Here is a 15,863-nt window from a genome sequence, read left to right as displayed (position 1 = left end):
GAGCCTGGGTGGCTCAGTCAGCTAAGCATCAGACTCTTCATTTTGACTCAGGTCATGATCTCATGGCACTGATCCCCAAGTAGGGTTCCATGCAGTCACAGAGTCTGCTTGGGACTGTCTCTCTCCTCTCTCTGCCCCCTCCCTGGCTCAATGTGTGCTCTCTCTCTCTCCAAATAAATAAATAAACTTATAAAAAGAAAGAAAGAAAGAAAGAAAGAAAGAAAGAAAGAAAGAAAGAAAGAAAGAAAGAAAGAAGAAAAGAAAAATGCGGCAGTAAATGGAATGGGACATAGTATCAAGGTCTAAGATAAAGAGATTCTAGATCAACAACCTAATATCTAATAAAAAGGAATTTATCTAACATAAATTTTAATAAAATTATTACCAATCTATTATTTTAGAGTATTGAAATTTTGGTTAATTAAAATTCATCCAATCAGAATCTTACTCAAACTGGAAGATAAAGCAATAAATTAAAGCCATAATATAAAATTTTAAAATATGTTGGACACCTGGGTGGCTCAGTAGGTTAAGCATATGACTGTAGCTCAGGTCATGATCTCGTGGTCTGTGAATTTAAGCCCCATGTTGGGCTCTGTGCTGACAGCTCAGAGCCTGGAGCCTGCTTTGGATTCTGTGTCTCCCTCTCTCTGCCCCCCCACCCCCACCACTCATGCTCTGTCTCTCTCGGTCTCAAAAATAAACATTAAAAAAAATTAAAAATTTAAAATATATTAATTAAAACCATGTTTAGTTTATTGTCAGCTCAATGTCTTTTATACATCAAATATGGGGCTATTAAATTATTCTGTTAAATTAGAAATAATATTCTCAATGATCAATTTAAAAATCAATTGGTTTATCATATTCTTTTCAACAAGACAAAAGTTCGGACTGGCCTATTTCTAAAAGTTTAACTGGCGAGGAACAACCCATTTCCCAAGTAGCCTGGTCAAAGTTAGTAATTATAAAATACTATGGCATAATGAAACATGTTAATACATAGGCAGTATAAATGACAGACAAATGTTCTTACTTAATTAGGCTATAGCACACAGCTCGTAGGGGTTCATGATCTTTCTTCCTTATATTATTGTTGACCATGGTATCTAATTCATCTCGAGCAAACCAAAGTTGAACTTCTGTTACACTGTAACTTGCTGACTCCCGAGCACAGTCCTCAATGTTATGAGCTTCATCTAAAATGACAATCTGTTCTTTCAGATTGATATCCATCTATAAGACAAAAGAATTTTCCTATAAAACATTCAGCAAAATGGATTTAACAGCAGTAGGCAAGATATTTCATTTAAAACTTTGCATGACAGACCAATAACAAGGGTAATTATATAAGTAACTGATTCTAGGTCTTAAAACATTTGAAACACTAAGGCCAACAAGTATCAACTCAACATTACCGGTTCCCATTTTTCACTATCAAAATATGTGTTATGTGAGCCTGGATTAAAGTACAGCTGGCCACACAAAGGGGTATAAAAATCTCACTATGAATTGGTGCAGCTGCTCTGGAAAGCAGTGTGGAGGTTCCTCAGAAAATTAAAAATAGACCTACCCTATGACCCAGCAATAGCACTGCTAGGAATTTACCCAAGGGATACAGGAGTACTGATGCATAGGGGCACTTGTACCCCAATGTTTATAGCAGCACTCTCAACAATAGCCAAATTGTGGAAAGAGCCTAAATGTACATCAACTGATGAATGGATAAAGAAATTGTGGTTTATATACACAATGGAATACTACGTGGCAATGAGAAAGAATGAAATATGGCCTTTTGTAGCAACGTGGATGGAACTGGAGAGTGTGATGCTAAGTGAAATAACCCATACAGAGAAAGACAGATACCATATGGTTTCACTCTTATGTGGATCCTGAGAAACTTAACAGAAACCCATGGGGGAGGGGAAGGAAAAAAAAAAAAAAAAAAAAGAGGTTAGAGTGGGAGAGAGCCAAAGCATAAGAGACTGTTAAAAACTGAGAAGAAACTGAGGGTTGATGGGGGGTGGGAGGGAGGGGAGGGTGGGTGATGGGTATTGAGGAGGGCACCTTTTGGGATGAGCACTGGGTGTTGTATGGAAACCAATTTGACAATAAATTTCATATATTGGAAAAAAAAAATCTCACTATGAGGGAATCTCCAACATAATGTTAAAAGCAGAGTAAAAAAAAATTTTTTTTAAACTAAAATACAAGATTCAAAAGACTCTCAAAATGTTAATATAATATAGCATGTATCTATTTCATTTTAGACTTTCTTACAACCCTTCATTTTGAGAATTGTTCTTCCCCAATTCTGATGTGATGTTGATAGAACTATTAATCTGTTAATCAAGGGATATCACTACTCTCACAACATAGAATTCAGGCTTATCAATTAAATAAAGTATTCCATCCTTCTGTGGTCACAGGTTTAAGAATGGAGATGGGGAGGGCGCCTAGGTGGCTCAGCCAGTTAAGCGTTGGACTTCGGCTCAGGTCATTATCTTGCAGTTCGTGAGTTTGAGCCCCGTGTTAGGCTCTGTCCTGACAGCTCAGAGCCTGGAGCCTGCTTCAGATTCTGTGTCTTCCTCTCTCTCTGTCCCTCCCCCACTCACACTCTGTCTCTCTTTCAAAAATAAACATTAAAAAAAAAATTAAAAAAAAAAAAAAAAAGAATGGAGGTGGGATTCAAGGTAGGCCAACCAGAGAAATCTAGGGTGATGAATAGGAGATGATGTTCTTTTTTTCCAGGTTAGGTGGCTGCTTGTGGTTATCTTTGTTTCCACTAGAAAGAACCTGCCTGAGAATAAAGCCATCGCAATAAAGTCAGCCAAGTATTCTTTTCTTAAGTTCTGGTGAAGCTGGATTTGTATCACTTGCAACTGAAAGAGTCCTGGCTAATAGAAAGAAATGTACAAAGCAATTACCAGTGAGTTAGTCTGAAGAAAAAATATACAGAGGGCTGACGATGACTGAAAAAGAACCATGGAAGAGTAGGAAATATATTGGGGTTTAAAAAAGGAATAGAATTTGGATTTGTATAGACAAAGGGAGTAGGGCATTTCAATATAGGCATCATCAAAAGCAGAGATATAGGAAAGAATAAGGTGTCCTCAGGGGGGTATGAGGTAATTTTTGTAGGGTTCAAGTTTGTAGCAGAGATGTCTGAAAGATGTCTGAAAAGGCAGATTCAAGCCAGACTATTGAACATTTTGAGAGTAAGCTTAAGAAATATGGACTTTATCCCATGGGCCAAGAGTGCAATAGATTTTCAAGCCAAAGAACGATGTAATAAAAGTAATATTAGAAAGACTGACATGCCATTGATATGTACAGTGGCTCAGAGGAAAGGGTCTAGATAAGAGGCAACCAAATAAGAGGTAGGACAGTAGAGACAGTAAACATAATGCCTATTAATTTTAAGCTTAAATAGGAAGTTAGTAAGTAGTCAGATCTAAAGAGAAGAATAATAATTGAATATACTAAGTTATTCACTTTTTATCTTATACTGTAACAACTGGATGTTTCTAAGAAGAACCATGCAAATAAACACAAATGCTATATCCAAATTTCATTTATCAAAAGCTCACAAAGCATAATTTGCATGTTATACATATTCTCCCCACACAAATTCTTCAAACTATAGATTCTTCAGATGAATGTTTTAAAATAATTCTGATTATTCATAAATGGAAGGAGTGATAGTTATCAATGGGCCTCAAATGGGGATAACTCTGCTCCTACCTGCCCTCCCCCACCCGTATACTTGGCAACATCAGGAGACATTTTTGATTGTGACAGCTCTAAGGATGCTACTGGTGTCTAGAGGATAAAACCAGAGATGCTGCTAAGCATCCTACAGTGTGCAAGAGAAACCACCACAACAAAGAATCATCAAGCCCAAAATGTCAATATTATCAAGGTTGAAAACCTGTGCTATAATCCCATTTCAAAATATTTACTACTTTGGACATTAAAATGACAAGTTCTAAAATTCAGTTTTTAATACACCTCAGAATGTTTTCAGTACTCTATTTATATATGTACATAAATATAAAGCAAAAAATAAAAAGTGAAACATCTAAAAGCTTTCATATTGATCACTTACATTCCAGTAAGTGGGAGAAAAGTTTGAATTTTCATATAGCTACTCACACTTTCCCTTATTTGTGCATCTAGAAGATAGTTGTAGGGACAAAATACTATGTGAGCATCTTCTATTAGTTCCCGTGCTGTGTAATATGGACATGCCTTTAGTTTTTTTCCCAAGCTGACAAGTTCTTCTATATCCCAGGCTTTGCACATCCCTTCCAGAGTCTGTAATGTGTGTTGATCACTAATTTTATGTACGCCATGATAAAAATAGCAGGATTTGCCCTAAAAACAAATACGCATAACTGAAATATGAATCAACATTGCAACAAAGGAATAAAGCAAGTTTATCTCAGAATTTTCAGAACATCATTAAAGCCACATACAGGAGAAATGATACCATACCCACAATCACAACCATTTCAAAGAAAAAATAGTACTTGGGGCACCTGGGTGGCTCAGTCTTGATTTCAGCTCAGGTCATGATCTCAGTTTGTGAGACTGAGCCCTGCATCAGGCTTTGCACTATTAGCTTGGGATTCTCTCTCTCCTTCTCTCTCTGCCCCTCCCTCATTTGTACTCTCTCTCTCAAAATAAATACATTTAAAAAAACATTTAAAAAACCATAAAAACATAAAAAAAATAAATTAAAAAAAACAACTGTAATGGTCGACTCAGAGCTCCAGATCAGTATAGCTCTAGATACTCCAAATTAACCTGAAAAAAGAAAAAAATTTAAATTATGTTTGTTGTACCATTGTTCTGATTAAACTGATATTGGAGAGCCTAGGAGGCTCAGTCAGTTAAGCGTCCAACTTCAGCTCAGGTCATAATCTCGCAGTTCATGAGTTTGAGCCCCGCATCAGGCTGTGTGCTGACAGCTCAGTGCCTAGAGACTGCTTTGAATTCTTTGTCTCCCTCTCTCTCTGCCCCCCTTCCCTACTCAGAGTCTGTTTCTCTTTCTCAAAAATAAATAAACATTAAAAAAAATAATAAAGTGATTTTAGGCAAAAATATTTCTTGAAGGATATACAAGAACAATGGTATCACTGGTTGCTTTCAAAGACGACAGCTAAGTGACTTGGAGACAGGAGCGAGAGACATTTTTCTCTATAGATACTTTTATAGTTTTCAGTTAAGCCATGAGAGAGTATTACTTAATCAAATATATGTAAGGAAAAAAGGAGAAAGGGAAGGAGGGATGTCTTAGGGGAAAAAAAATAAAGAGTGTTCACTACAAAATATTTGGAAAATACAAACAGTACCAAAAAACTCACTAAATTATCTATAAATCTACCATACAAAGAATGTACCAGTAACATTTGATATGTTTCATTTCATAATTCTTATATTTGTATGTACATATGAATACAACTCTACAATGTGATCTAATATTTAAACGATGAGAACAAAGCAAATTTTCCCCAGGCATCAAGGATTATTAACAATTTAGCCACAAAAAATAAAGCCACAATAAATTTTTTATAAAACCAGAATCATTTTTTTCTCTCCATCTGACTAAAAATCCTATCAGAAATATTTTCTCACATCACTAAGTAGTTTTTCATTGTTGCCCACATATGTACATTGTATTAATAGTTATAAACCAGTTTCATTATTGCTGGGCATTTAGACTGTCACCAATTTTTACATTATAAATAATGCTTCAACGAGAATTTCAATTTAATGCACATTTCTCAACATTTTCTTAGTATACAATTTTAGATATGGCATTATAAGACCAAACAGTACAAAGTAGTTTTAAGTTTCATAAAAACTATACCACCAAATTATCCTCCAAAAAGCATATAGCATTTTACATTACCCTTTCCCCATAACTTTATCAACACTAATATTATCTTTTCTATCTTTACCTATTTTAAAGGTAAAAAATAGAATCTTCTTGCTTTGACTTTTTTATATATTCCAGCAAGGTTTAACACTGCTATTATACTATATGAACATGCTAACGAGTTTCAACAGTAACTTGCATTTCTTCTTTCATGTACTATCTGCTAATGTCCTTTGCTAATCTATTATTAGAAGTAAAAAATTTTATTAATAAATGCTAATCAAAAAATAAGAGAAAATAAGTCCTAGCAACAGTGTGTCATATCCTATTAAAAGATGTATAAAATTAGAAGTATAAATATACATTATTAGAAGTATAAACTTCTATTAAAAGCACACAATTTATCAATGACTACCAAAATTTAAAATTTCACCATTCATGTGAATATGTATATAATGCAATGTTTAATGTCTATCAAGAAGGGACATGTTAAATAACTTATGGTAAATTCATGTAAAAGATATAGCCCTTAAGAAATGTGTTAGATTTGTCCATGTGCCAATGTACTTGAGCTTTTAAAAGAGTATATACACATATAACAAATGCATATTTTAAGTGTTTTGGAAGAATATACATAAAACTTTACAGTAATTTCCTTGAAAGGTTAAGAAAATGGGAAGAGTAAAAAAAAGAGATTTTTCTCTTTTTATGTTACACCTTTCTGTAATTTTGAGTCTTCTAACCACAAATATATTATTACTGTTTTTCAATTTTCATTTGGGACTAAGTGGTAGAAGAATGGGCCGTTTTTATTTTCACTAATTCTATGTACCAATAAAAAAATTAAATGATTGTGAAATCCAATATTTATCATCTCAGTTTGCTGTCCTTAACAAGTGAAAAGGAATTATATATATACAATTGTTATATATATACACATAGTACATTCTTATCTACAAACTATCCAAAAGCCAAATCTACGTTTTCAAAACATATTTACTCATTACATTCACAAAAATACCTAGAAATTACTAGAGATGGAGTAAAACATAAAAGGTTCATAACCTATAAAATAATGTCGCCAATTCCAGGACAAGGCATGATCAGCCGAGGGACTACTAGTTCTACAGCTTTGTATTCAGTCATGTAAAAAGAACCTCCAAGGTACTAACAATAAAAGTCAAGAGGAAAGGGTTCACCTAACGTTTATTTAGTTCATGCTTTCACTTCCTCTGTCCCATCTCTACTACTCTTTTTTACTCCTCATGCTGTGTCAACTTCCTCATTTCATAAGCCACCTTTTGTTTTCTTTCTAGTATAATCAAAATAACAACGGCTAGGAGTTAGAAAAGTTGTCTTTCTTGCTAACTCGCTGTCAGACATTGGACAAACTTCAGGGCCAATTTTTCTCATGTGATGAGGCATCAAAAGCGTAAATGAGACAGGAGCCTATTAAAGATTCCTCAGACCCAAAGGCTGCTATTTCTAAGGTTCCTCTAAAATCCTGATTGTGGGATCCAGAGACAGATGGAGACATGCCAAATATCTTTCATACTGACTTTGATACAGATTGAGTTTAAAAATACATTCGCCATTTCTTCTTTCCAAGTATCTTCTGTACTATGCTAAAAGCTTGTATTTGTACCAAATGATCACCAAGATGCCTTCAGAGTATGTGATTATTAACTGTTAAATCTCATCTTCACAAAAAACTATATTTTCCATATCGAGAATAATTTTTTAGAATTATTTCTGGGGCTAATTAAGATGATTTTTTTGTTAATTGAAACAAAAATTAACTTTTAGCAGATAAGTGCATTGCTTTTCCAGTACAGGAGCACTTCTGCAAAAGAAACTGAACAAAAACACATGTGCCTTTGGATCAAGCCAAAAAATCGGAAAGTTTACACTTCAAGGGCACTTAGAATGACACTCCTGTGCAGGCTGATAGCAAAACCAGAATGGTTCATCCATTTTAGCAGTGTAACACAACCCTGAGGGGAGTCTGTCAATTGAAGTGTTATCACACTTTAAACTCTTTTTCACTCAAACTGTCAGTTATCTATTTATCATTTCACTTTGGTGATTCAGCCATAGTAAACATAGACACCTATAGTGACTTTGTAATTGGCATCATTACAATACCAAATTACCTTCAGGACTTGAGAACAAGAAAAAGAATGTTCATGTATGCCTATGAGCTAAGCATTCTGAGGAAGAATAAGGTCAAGACAAATAACCATAAGCACTGAAAAAGAAATGCATAATACAAAATAATTTATTCAAATTACATGGTAGAAGGTGATCTATCAATTAAATAAAACTCCAGGGCTACCTATGGCTCACAGCTTTTTGTGTAGAACCAACTCTGACAAAATATTAGCAAAAGATAGAATAACTTTCAAAACATATTAAATTATTATAGGTAATTTCATAGACTATCAATTTACAGTTCACCAATAATCTCTGAGTATATTCCAGACTTGTAATTTCAGTTTCAGAGTAAACAAGTTATTAAACTGTACACAGACTAACAAATACCGCCAAAAAACTATTAAAAAATCGTATGTTTTTACTAAGAAAGACTTCTCAATTTCCACCTTGCCCAAATTCATATTATTCAAGATTTCCCTGGAAAACTTCAAAACCATTAATGACGTATCTTTAAAGTTAATAATTTAATAACTTTTTTTTGAAACAGAAGTTTGTACTAATCAGAATTGTAAGATAGGATAATCATTATATTTCTCATTCAATTAAAAAGTATTTTAAAAATTTACTCAAGGGAGAGCCTAAATAAACTATCTTCTTTTGAAGTTTTAAAATACTGCACATAAAATATATTAATTAAATCTAATTAAATTCAATCACTTAAATACTTTCATCTCCTCCTATGACATCATCCATGTTTGAATATTTTTGGTGGCAGGATTTCAAAGAAGACACCTAACTAAAATATCCCCAAGCTTTAGAACGAAAATCTATGATTTTAAACTCAAAGAAAAAAAATTTTTAAGAAAATTTTTTAAAAACAATTTTACCATAAGAAATCTATCAGTACTAGCAAGTAATTTGATTTTCATAGGTTAGATTATCACTGGAAATACACATATAAAACATAAATTGAACACATAAAAAATTGAGTAAACTGAATCTTTTCAGCCTTGTTTTTCCTCTGAAACAAAATAACTTTACTCACATTTTTTCCATCCAGCAACTCCATGCACTTTTCATTTCTGTTGAAGTTGCCCACTACTTCTGGATGGACACAAGTATGATCCCTGCTGGAAAGAATAGTCATTGGGACCCCTGAGTATGCTGTTCTCCGGAGCTCTCTAGTAATCTGAGCAATCTGCTTGTGTGTGCGCGTCCCAAAATATATTTTGGGTATCTTGGATTTCCCCCCATGATCCTTCTTAGTGGTATTTGAGTAACCTTGACTGTTTCCTTGTTTAGTAGAACAACAACACCTGGAACAGTGACCAGGGGGCTGTAACAAAGAAAAGAAAAGACAACTCATGTCTGGTATACCACAAAAAATGTTATTAAACCTCTCACACAATCAGAAGCTATAAGTAATAAATCACAACTGTCAAATAAAGAGAGTATCAAGATGTTACATCATCTAAAACTTACCATTAAAGAAAAAACTAAAAACTCCATTTCAAATTGGTTCTGTTGCACTCTTAGAAGTTATAAATGATGTTTCCATATTTACATGGCTTTCTAACATATCACTCCAACTGTTGAATTCCAAATGTTTTAAATAGATTTTAATTCTCCTCTTTCACAAATTGTAAAAAATAAGACAAAATGGAGAACAATTTTCATTTTTGCTTAGACTTCAAGTGAACACGCAATATTAGAGTTGATAGTGCTATTTTTGTTTACAGAGTAGCCCATTCAAATATCCTATAATATACCAATATTTTAAAAAGCATTTTAAATATAGCTTACAAAAAAATAGAAATATCAAGTTGAATCTAAAACATCACTAAAAACAAGAAAACTATTCTCTAGCAAAGGGATAAAAATGAATGTAAATTATTAATACTTAATAATGAAGTATATCATGCGGAACAGTCTTTCTGAAATTAAATTACCTGTCATGGAATGCAAATCTATCAGTAAAATTATACAGGATAGCTTTTTCTGGACAACTTTACTCATAATTTAGTTCCATAATTAAAATAGATATATGTCTCCTTAAGCATAGCATTTGGAACATCAAGAATATAGTCCATTATTTACCTGACTTTTCTCTTCTGTTTTCAAATTCTCAAAAATAAAATAAAAAGTTCAATGCTGTATTTCAGAACCATGGGTTCTTAATAACTACTCCCTTTTCAACCTCAATTACTACACAAATGAGACAGAATGCAGCCTCATTTAAGAGAAATACTGTGAGGTGGTTAGTTTTATATTAGTGGTCACTGATGGGGAAAAAACTAGCACAGTAGCTTAAGAAAATGTGTGCTGTAGAGTTTTAGTTTAGTAGAACAAATACACCATTTAACTGAATTTTTTTTTTTTAATTATAATCAGTAAGAGTAGCCTTCATAAACAAATACTAAGTCATAGCATGTTACACCACAATACTGGGGATCAAGCTGTCTTTTAGCCTCAACTCAGTGGAAAAGCAAGTTCAAATTACTCCCAGTCTCGCTCAACCTTGTCCACCATTAAATATTACAATACATGATAGAATGGATGTAAATGTGACCCTTCTGGAGCTGTCACTCACAGGGATAAAAGGTTCACTGATGTGCCAAATAAACAGTCAGTCAAAGCAGATAAAGTTACAGCCATGCTGGAATTGTTACATTCCCCTCTCAGGTTGCCAGTAGCAGCAGATTTCATTACAGAGTGCTGCCACATTAAATAGCCAGTTCCAAATATCCTGCCTTCTATATTGAATAATTACTTATTCACTGAAAGGATAAAAAGAAGAGTTATGAATGGGGCTCTTGTCAACAGTGAGGCAGGAAACAGCTGACATGTGGTTTATGTTACATATGTTGCAATATATAACAATTTATGGTCACAGAAAATGGAATGCAAATTATATCATGATATTTCTGACTGAATTCTTTTTTGGCCTTTGCAATGATCACGTTAATTAACCTAGTTAATGAATTGAGATAACTTGAGGTAGCAGAAGTAGTTTACTCTTCTGTACCTCCACTCTTTTCATTCAATTATAGTATTTCTCTTACCGTATGATATAGTAAATTAAATACTGAATATTAAGTTGAATATTGGAATGCTAGGGTCTAATGCATTGTTATATACTATATGGATATATTATATCCAAGCATAAAAGTAATCCAATAAAGTGTTGTTTTCTCAAAGCTTAGAAGACCTCCTTTTTGATGAAACGCTTTCAAAATCAATTTCACTTAAAGCTTTATCACCTACTCCTTTTAATTCCACTGTTTTCTAACCAAAAAGTCCAAACAATATTGAAATAAACAAAATAAGTCAACCCCCTATGCCAAATTATCTAACACATAACTTGTAAACCTTCATACATATACATCTACCACACAATTTTTTTCAAGCAAAAAGAAATGCTATTATACAGTTTAGTAACTTGCTGTTTTATATTAAAACTTTTTCCTTTTTAAAATTTGGCACTAATAAATTAAAATAAAGGATCTCCCTATCTTAAAATGTTAGGATAGTAGCTAAAACTAACAAAAGCTAAAGATTAAGAACTAGTTTATTAAGTTTTACACTGGTCTGAAGTAAATATATCATCTATGAATTTGAGGCTGACTCTCCTTAAGAATATGATTTTTCCGTGGGTGGTTACGCAAGTATTGGAGAAAATAGAAATTAAGAAAGAAAATTCATTGTTTTTCCTTTGCAATATTAAAGAGGAATTATTTCTTCAGAAGTGATCTTCTATTGAAGCTTCCATTCAAAGGATTTGATACAATCAATCCTATTTCAGATGGAAAAAATTTAATGTGGCAAAAGAAAAAAGGCATTTACTTAGCTACAAAAGAGAATTATTTGTACCAAAATCACCAACTTTCAATTCTGTAAGAAAACTAGAGAAAGAATACTAAAAACAGCAATGTCAGGAAGTCATAATATCCTCAAATCCAATTAATAGGCTAACACTTTATGGCCTCTTTCTCAAACACTTTGATCTAGCCGTCTTGAAATAATAAATGGATAAATTAAATTTTGTACCTTTCATTAAATATTTCTCCTACTAACAAGCTATCAGGTTTATCTTTCATAGGGATATTTTTCTTTTGCTTCTGACCTTTGAATTTACAGAAACCGCATTAGTAAACTGGAGAATAAATAAAAAAGTGTTCACTCTCACCCAACATATCTGAATATCAAGAAAGATAAAACATACAGGTTCCCCAAAACCTATAATCTCTAAGACCTGAAAGTGGCGACACTGAGTGGCAGAACCAACCTCTTTAAGAGATGGCTGCTTTTCCTATAACCAGAAACTGTCTAGAGTCCTTTTACTTCAACAAAAGGCAAGAAAACCCAAGCCAAATAACACCAAAATTCTATCATTTAAAGAGAAACAAAAAACAAAACAAACAAAAACTATTAGGGGCCCCTAACAGTTCAGTAAGTGGAACATGCAACTCTTGATCTCAGGGTCATGAGTTCAAGCCCCATGTTGGGTGTGGAGCCTATATATATACATAAATACGTATATTCATAAACAGAAACATAAGAGACATATGTTGGTGTGACAATTGTATTATTTCCATATGCAGGAGGTCAACTGTTTAAAAATACATTTCAGGGGCACCTGGCCAGCTCAGACAGTAAAGCGTGTGACTCTTGATCTCAGGATTGTGAGTTCGAGCCCCACATTGGGTCCATGGAGATAACGTGAAGATAAAATCTAATAAATACATACATACATACATACATACATACATACTTACATACATACATACATACATAAATTACATTTCAAATCTACAAGAGTCAAAACTCTTCTTGGGGCACCTGGGTGGCTGAGTTGGTTAAGCATCAGACTTCGGCTCAGGTCTTGACCTCGCAGTTCGTGGGTTAGAGCCCCACGTCAGGCTCTGTGCTAACAGCTCAGAGCCTGGAGCCTGCTTCAGATTCTGTGTCTCCCTCTCTTTCTGCCCCTCTCCCACTCACACTCTGTCTCCCTCTCTCAAAAAGGAATAAGCATTAAAAAAAAATTTTTAAATCTGTTCTTAGAAGGTCAGCAACCAAGGATCTTAGGAAATCCTCTTCATGTCTACAAGTTCTATTCTCTCTCTTGTCATACTATATATATATATAGAAACATATATCTAAATTTTTGAAAGGATAAAGAAAGATTATAAGATTTGATTTTAAAGACAGGCCAACTTCTGAGTCCTTGACACTATTCTTTTCACAAAGTTATAATTAGAAGGTCAAGTAGATTAAGGGGCACCTGGGTGGCTCGGTCGGTTGAGTGTTCAACTCTTGATTTCAGCTCAGGACATGATCCCAGGATCATGAGATTGAGCCCCTCATCAGGCTCCATGCTGAATGTGGAGTTTGCCTGAGATTCTCTCCCTCCCACGCCTCTTCCTCCCCCTCTGCCCTTCTCCAACGCTTTCGCTCTCTTAAAAAAAAAAAAAAAAAAAGTTCAAGTAGATTAAGATATGATACAAAGTCTAAGGTTTCATAATTTTCTGCAACTTTCTACACAACAACAAGTTACTATGCCTAAACAGCTGAAAAACAAAAATGAGCATGGTGACTAAATACATTTAAAAATGGAAAATAATAGGGGCGCCTGGGTGGCGCAGTCGGTTAAGCGTCCGACTTCAGCCAGGTCACGATCTCCCGGTCCGTGAGTTCGAGCCCCGCGTCAGGCTCTGGGCTGATGGCTCGGAGCCTGGAGCTTGTTTCCGATTCTGTGTCTCCCTCTCTCTCTGCCCCTCCCCTGTTCATGCTCTCTCTCTGTCCCAAAAATAAATAATAAAAAACGTTGAAAAAAAATTTTAAAAAAAAAAAAAAAAAAAAAGGAAAATAATAAAAAAATAGCTAGAAACTATTACATTGCCAGAGAAGTTATTTTGCTAATTCATAAATCAGAGGACCTTCTAAAAGGAGGCTATGAATTGAATTCTGAACACAGACATAAAAGGATATATTTAATGTGAAAAATAAGTGTATAAAAAAAGTGGAGAGCAAAAGAGACCAAAAAGAAGTTTATTTGTAGGAAATAAAGGGAAAACTAGGCCCATGAAATAGAAACATACTTTTCTGAAACTTTCCACATGTGCATGTTTTGTCTTTCAACCACACTGCAAATTCCTTAAGGAAAGAAACTATTTCTTATATTTCTTTATATAACTCATTCACTGAACATGGTGTTTTGCATAACTGTAACTGAAATTTTTTTAAATTGATGTACTTTGACTAATGTCCCTAAGCCAAATACTGTACATGTACTGCATTTTATTTGTCTGATAGATGCATAATTGATGTCCTAGTTTGAAGTTCTCCACATATCAAAAAGTTACTTCAAAATAAAAAGGTTAGCTTTAAAATAAAAAGTACAGGGAAATTTGTTATTTTCAAAGCCAAAAAGAAAAATCATCTTGTTATGCTAATATTCGAGCCACTTTTAGTTGTGAGTGACAAACATCCTGATATACTCATTATTAATAATAACTATCGTTTATGAAGGCTGTCCCTGTGCTAAACACTTTACATGTACTATTTCATTTATTCATCCATCCATACATTCATTCAAGAAACATCAGAATTCTTGATATATCGAACCAACTAGAAGACAATGACAAGGGTCACCTCATCTCACTGACAAAGACTGCATACTCTTTAATTTTCAACAAAGCATAGTTTGCAGATTGTTTACCAATACCAGTTTGACTCATGAGTTACAGAACTGTTTAAAGTCAGTACTTTAAGTGCATTATTTTCTGAATGCAATTACAAAATATTCCTAAGAGTAAGCTATAAAATTTACTTCAAAAAACTATTTTAACTTATTATTAGCTGACATTTAAATCAAATATATTCTAACAAGATTTACATTATGTTCCATAAGGGAAAAAAAAAAATCAAAACTCTCAATTAAGAGATTCGTTAAAGCATACATCAACATAAGTTTTCTGTAAAGGGCCAGAATTGAAATATTTTATGTTTTGTGGGAAATAAGGTCTCTGGCCCTGTATAGGAATATATTTGTATGATCCCAATGTGGGAAAAGATTTCTTAAACAATATACCAAAAGCACAATGACTGAAAACACAATCTCTTACAAAGCAAATTTCTATTTAAAACGGCACTCCCCTTTATAAGAAAAAAAAAATGGGAAAAAAAAGGCAGCACAAACTAAGATACTTGCACTGTATATAACCCAGGACCAGTATCCATAACATACAAAGAATTCCAACAAATTAATTTTAAAAGACAAATCCAATAGCTGGCCAAGAATAAGAAAATCACAAAAAAGCTGAAAGGCCAATAAACATCTGAAAAGATGTGTAATCTAATGCTCAACCTCATTATTAGTTAGGAAAATGCAAATTAAAATCATAATTCGATCCCATTTCACATCCATCAGATAGGGTGTTAGAAAGGATATGTATGGAACAATTCTCACAAACTGCTGACCCAAGTATAAAGCAGCACATCCACTTTGTAGAGCAAATTGGCAATCTAGTGAATCAAAGATACATAGACACTGTGACCGTGCATGACACCACTAAGTATACATACTACAGAAACTCTTGAACATTAAGACAGATACAGTAGGGATACTCTTTGTAGCACTGTTTTAATAGGAAAATAAGCTAAGTGTATCAACAGAAAAATGGATAAATTGTGACGTTTTTTTCAATTAATGGAATACTATATAATATATAATGAAAAAATAAAAAAAACAATATTGAACAGACTGAGTATAACTTAAATAAAATTTAATTCTCCCCATAAAATTCCAAACAAAGTGATGATAGGA

The 15,863-nt window shown here is 33.6% G+C and overlaps 1 protein-coding gene across 1 annotated transcript in view; it reads right to left on the bottom strand.

The window, feature by feature from the left end:
- Positions 1-15,863, bottom strand: part of BRIP1 (BRCA1 interacting helicase 1) — a 209,866-nt gene that overhangs the window by 144,027 nt on the left and 49,976 nt on the right. Inside the window, 3 exon segments of the mRNA XM_058702531.1 lie at positions 1,037-1,236; positions 4,156-4,377; positions 9,084-9,374. Of these exon segments, the coding sequence (XP_058558514.1) occupies positions 1,037-1,236; positions 4,156-4,377; positions 9,084-9,374 (713 nt within the window).

The sequence above is a fragment of the Neofelis nebulosa genome, chromosome 16, assembly GCF_028018385.1.
Source record: "Neofelis nebulosa isolate mNeoNeb1 chromosome 16, mNeoNeb1.pri, whole genome shotgun sequence".
NCBI lineage: Eukaryota > Metazoa > Chordata > Mammalia > Carnivora > Felidae > Neofelis > Neofelis nebulosa.
This window is presented reverse-complemented; position numbering and strand designations above follow the sequence as displayed.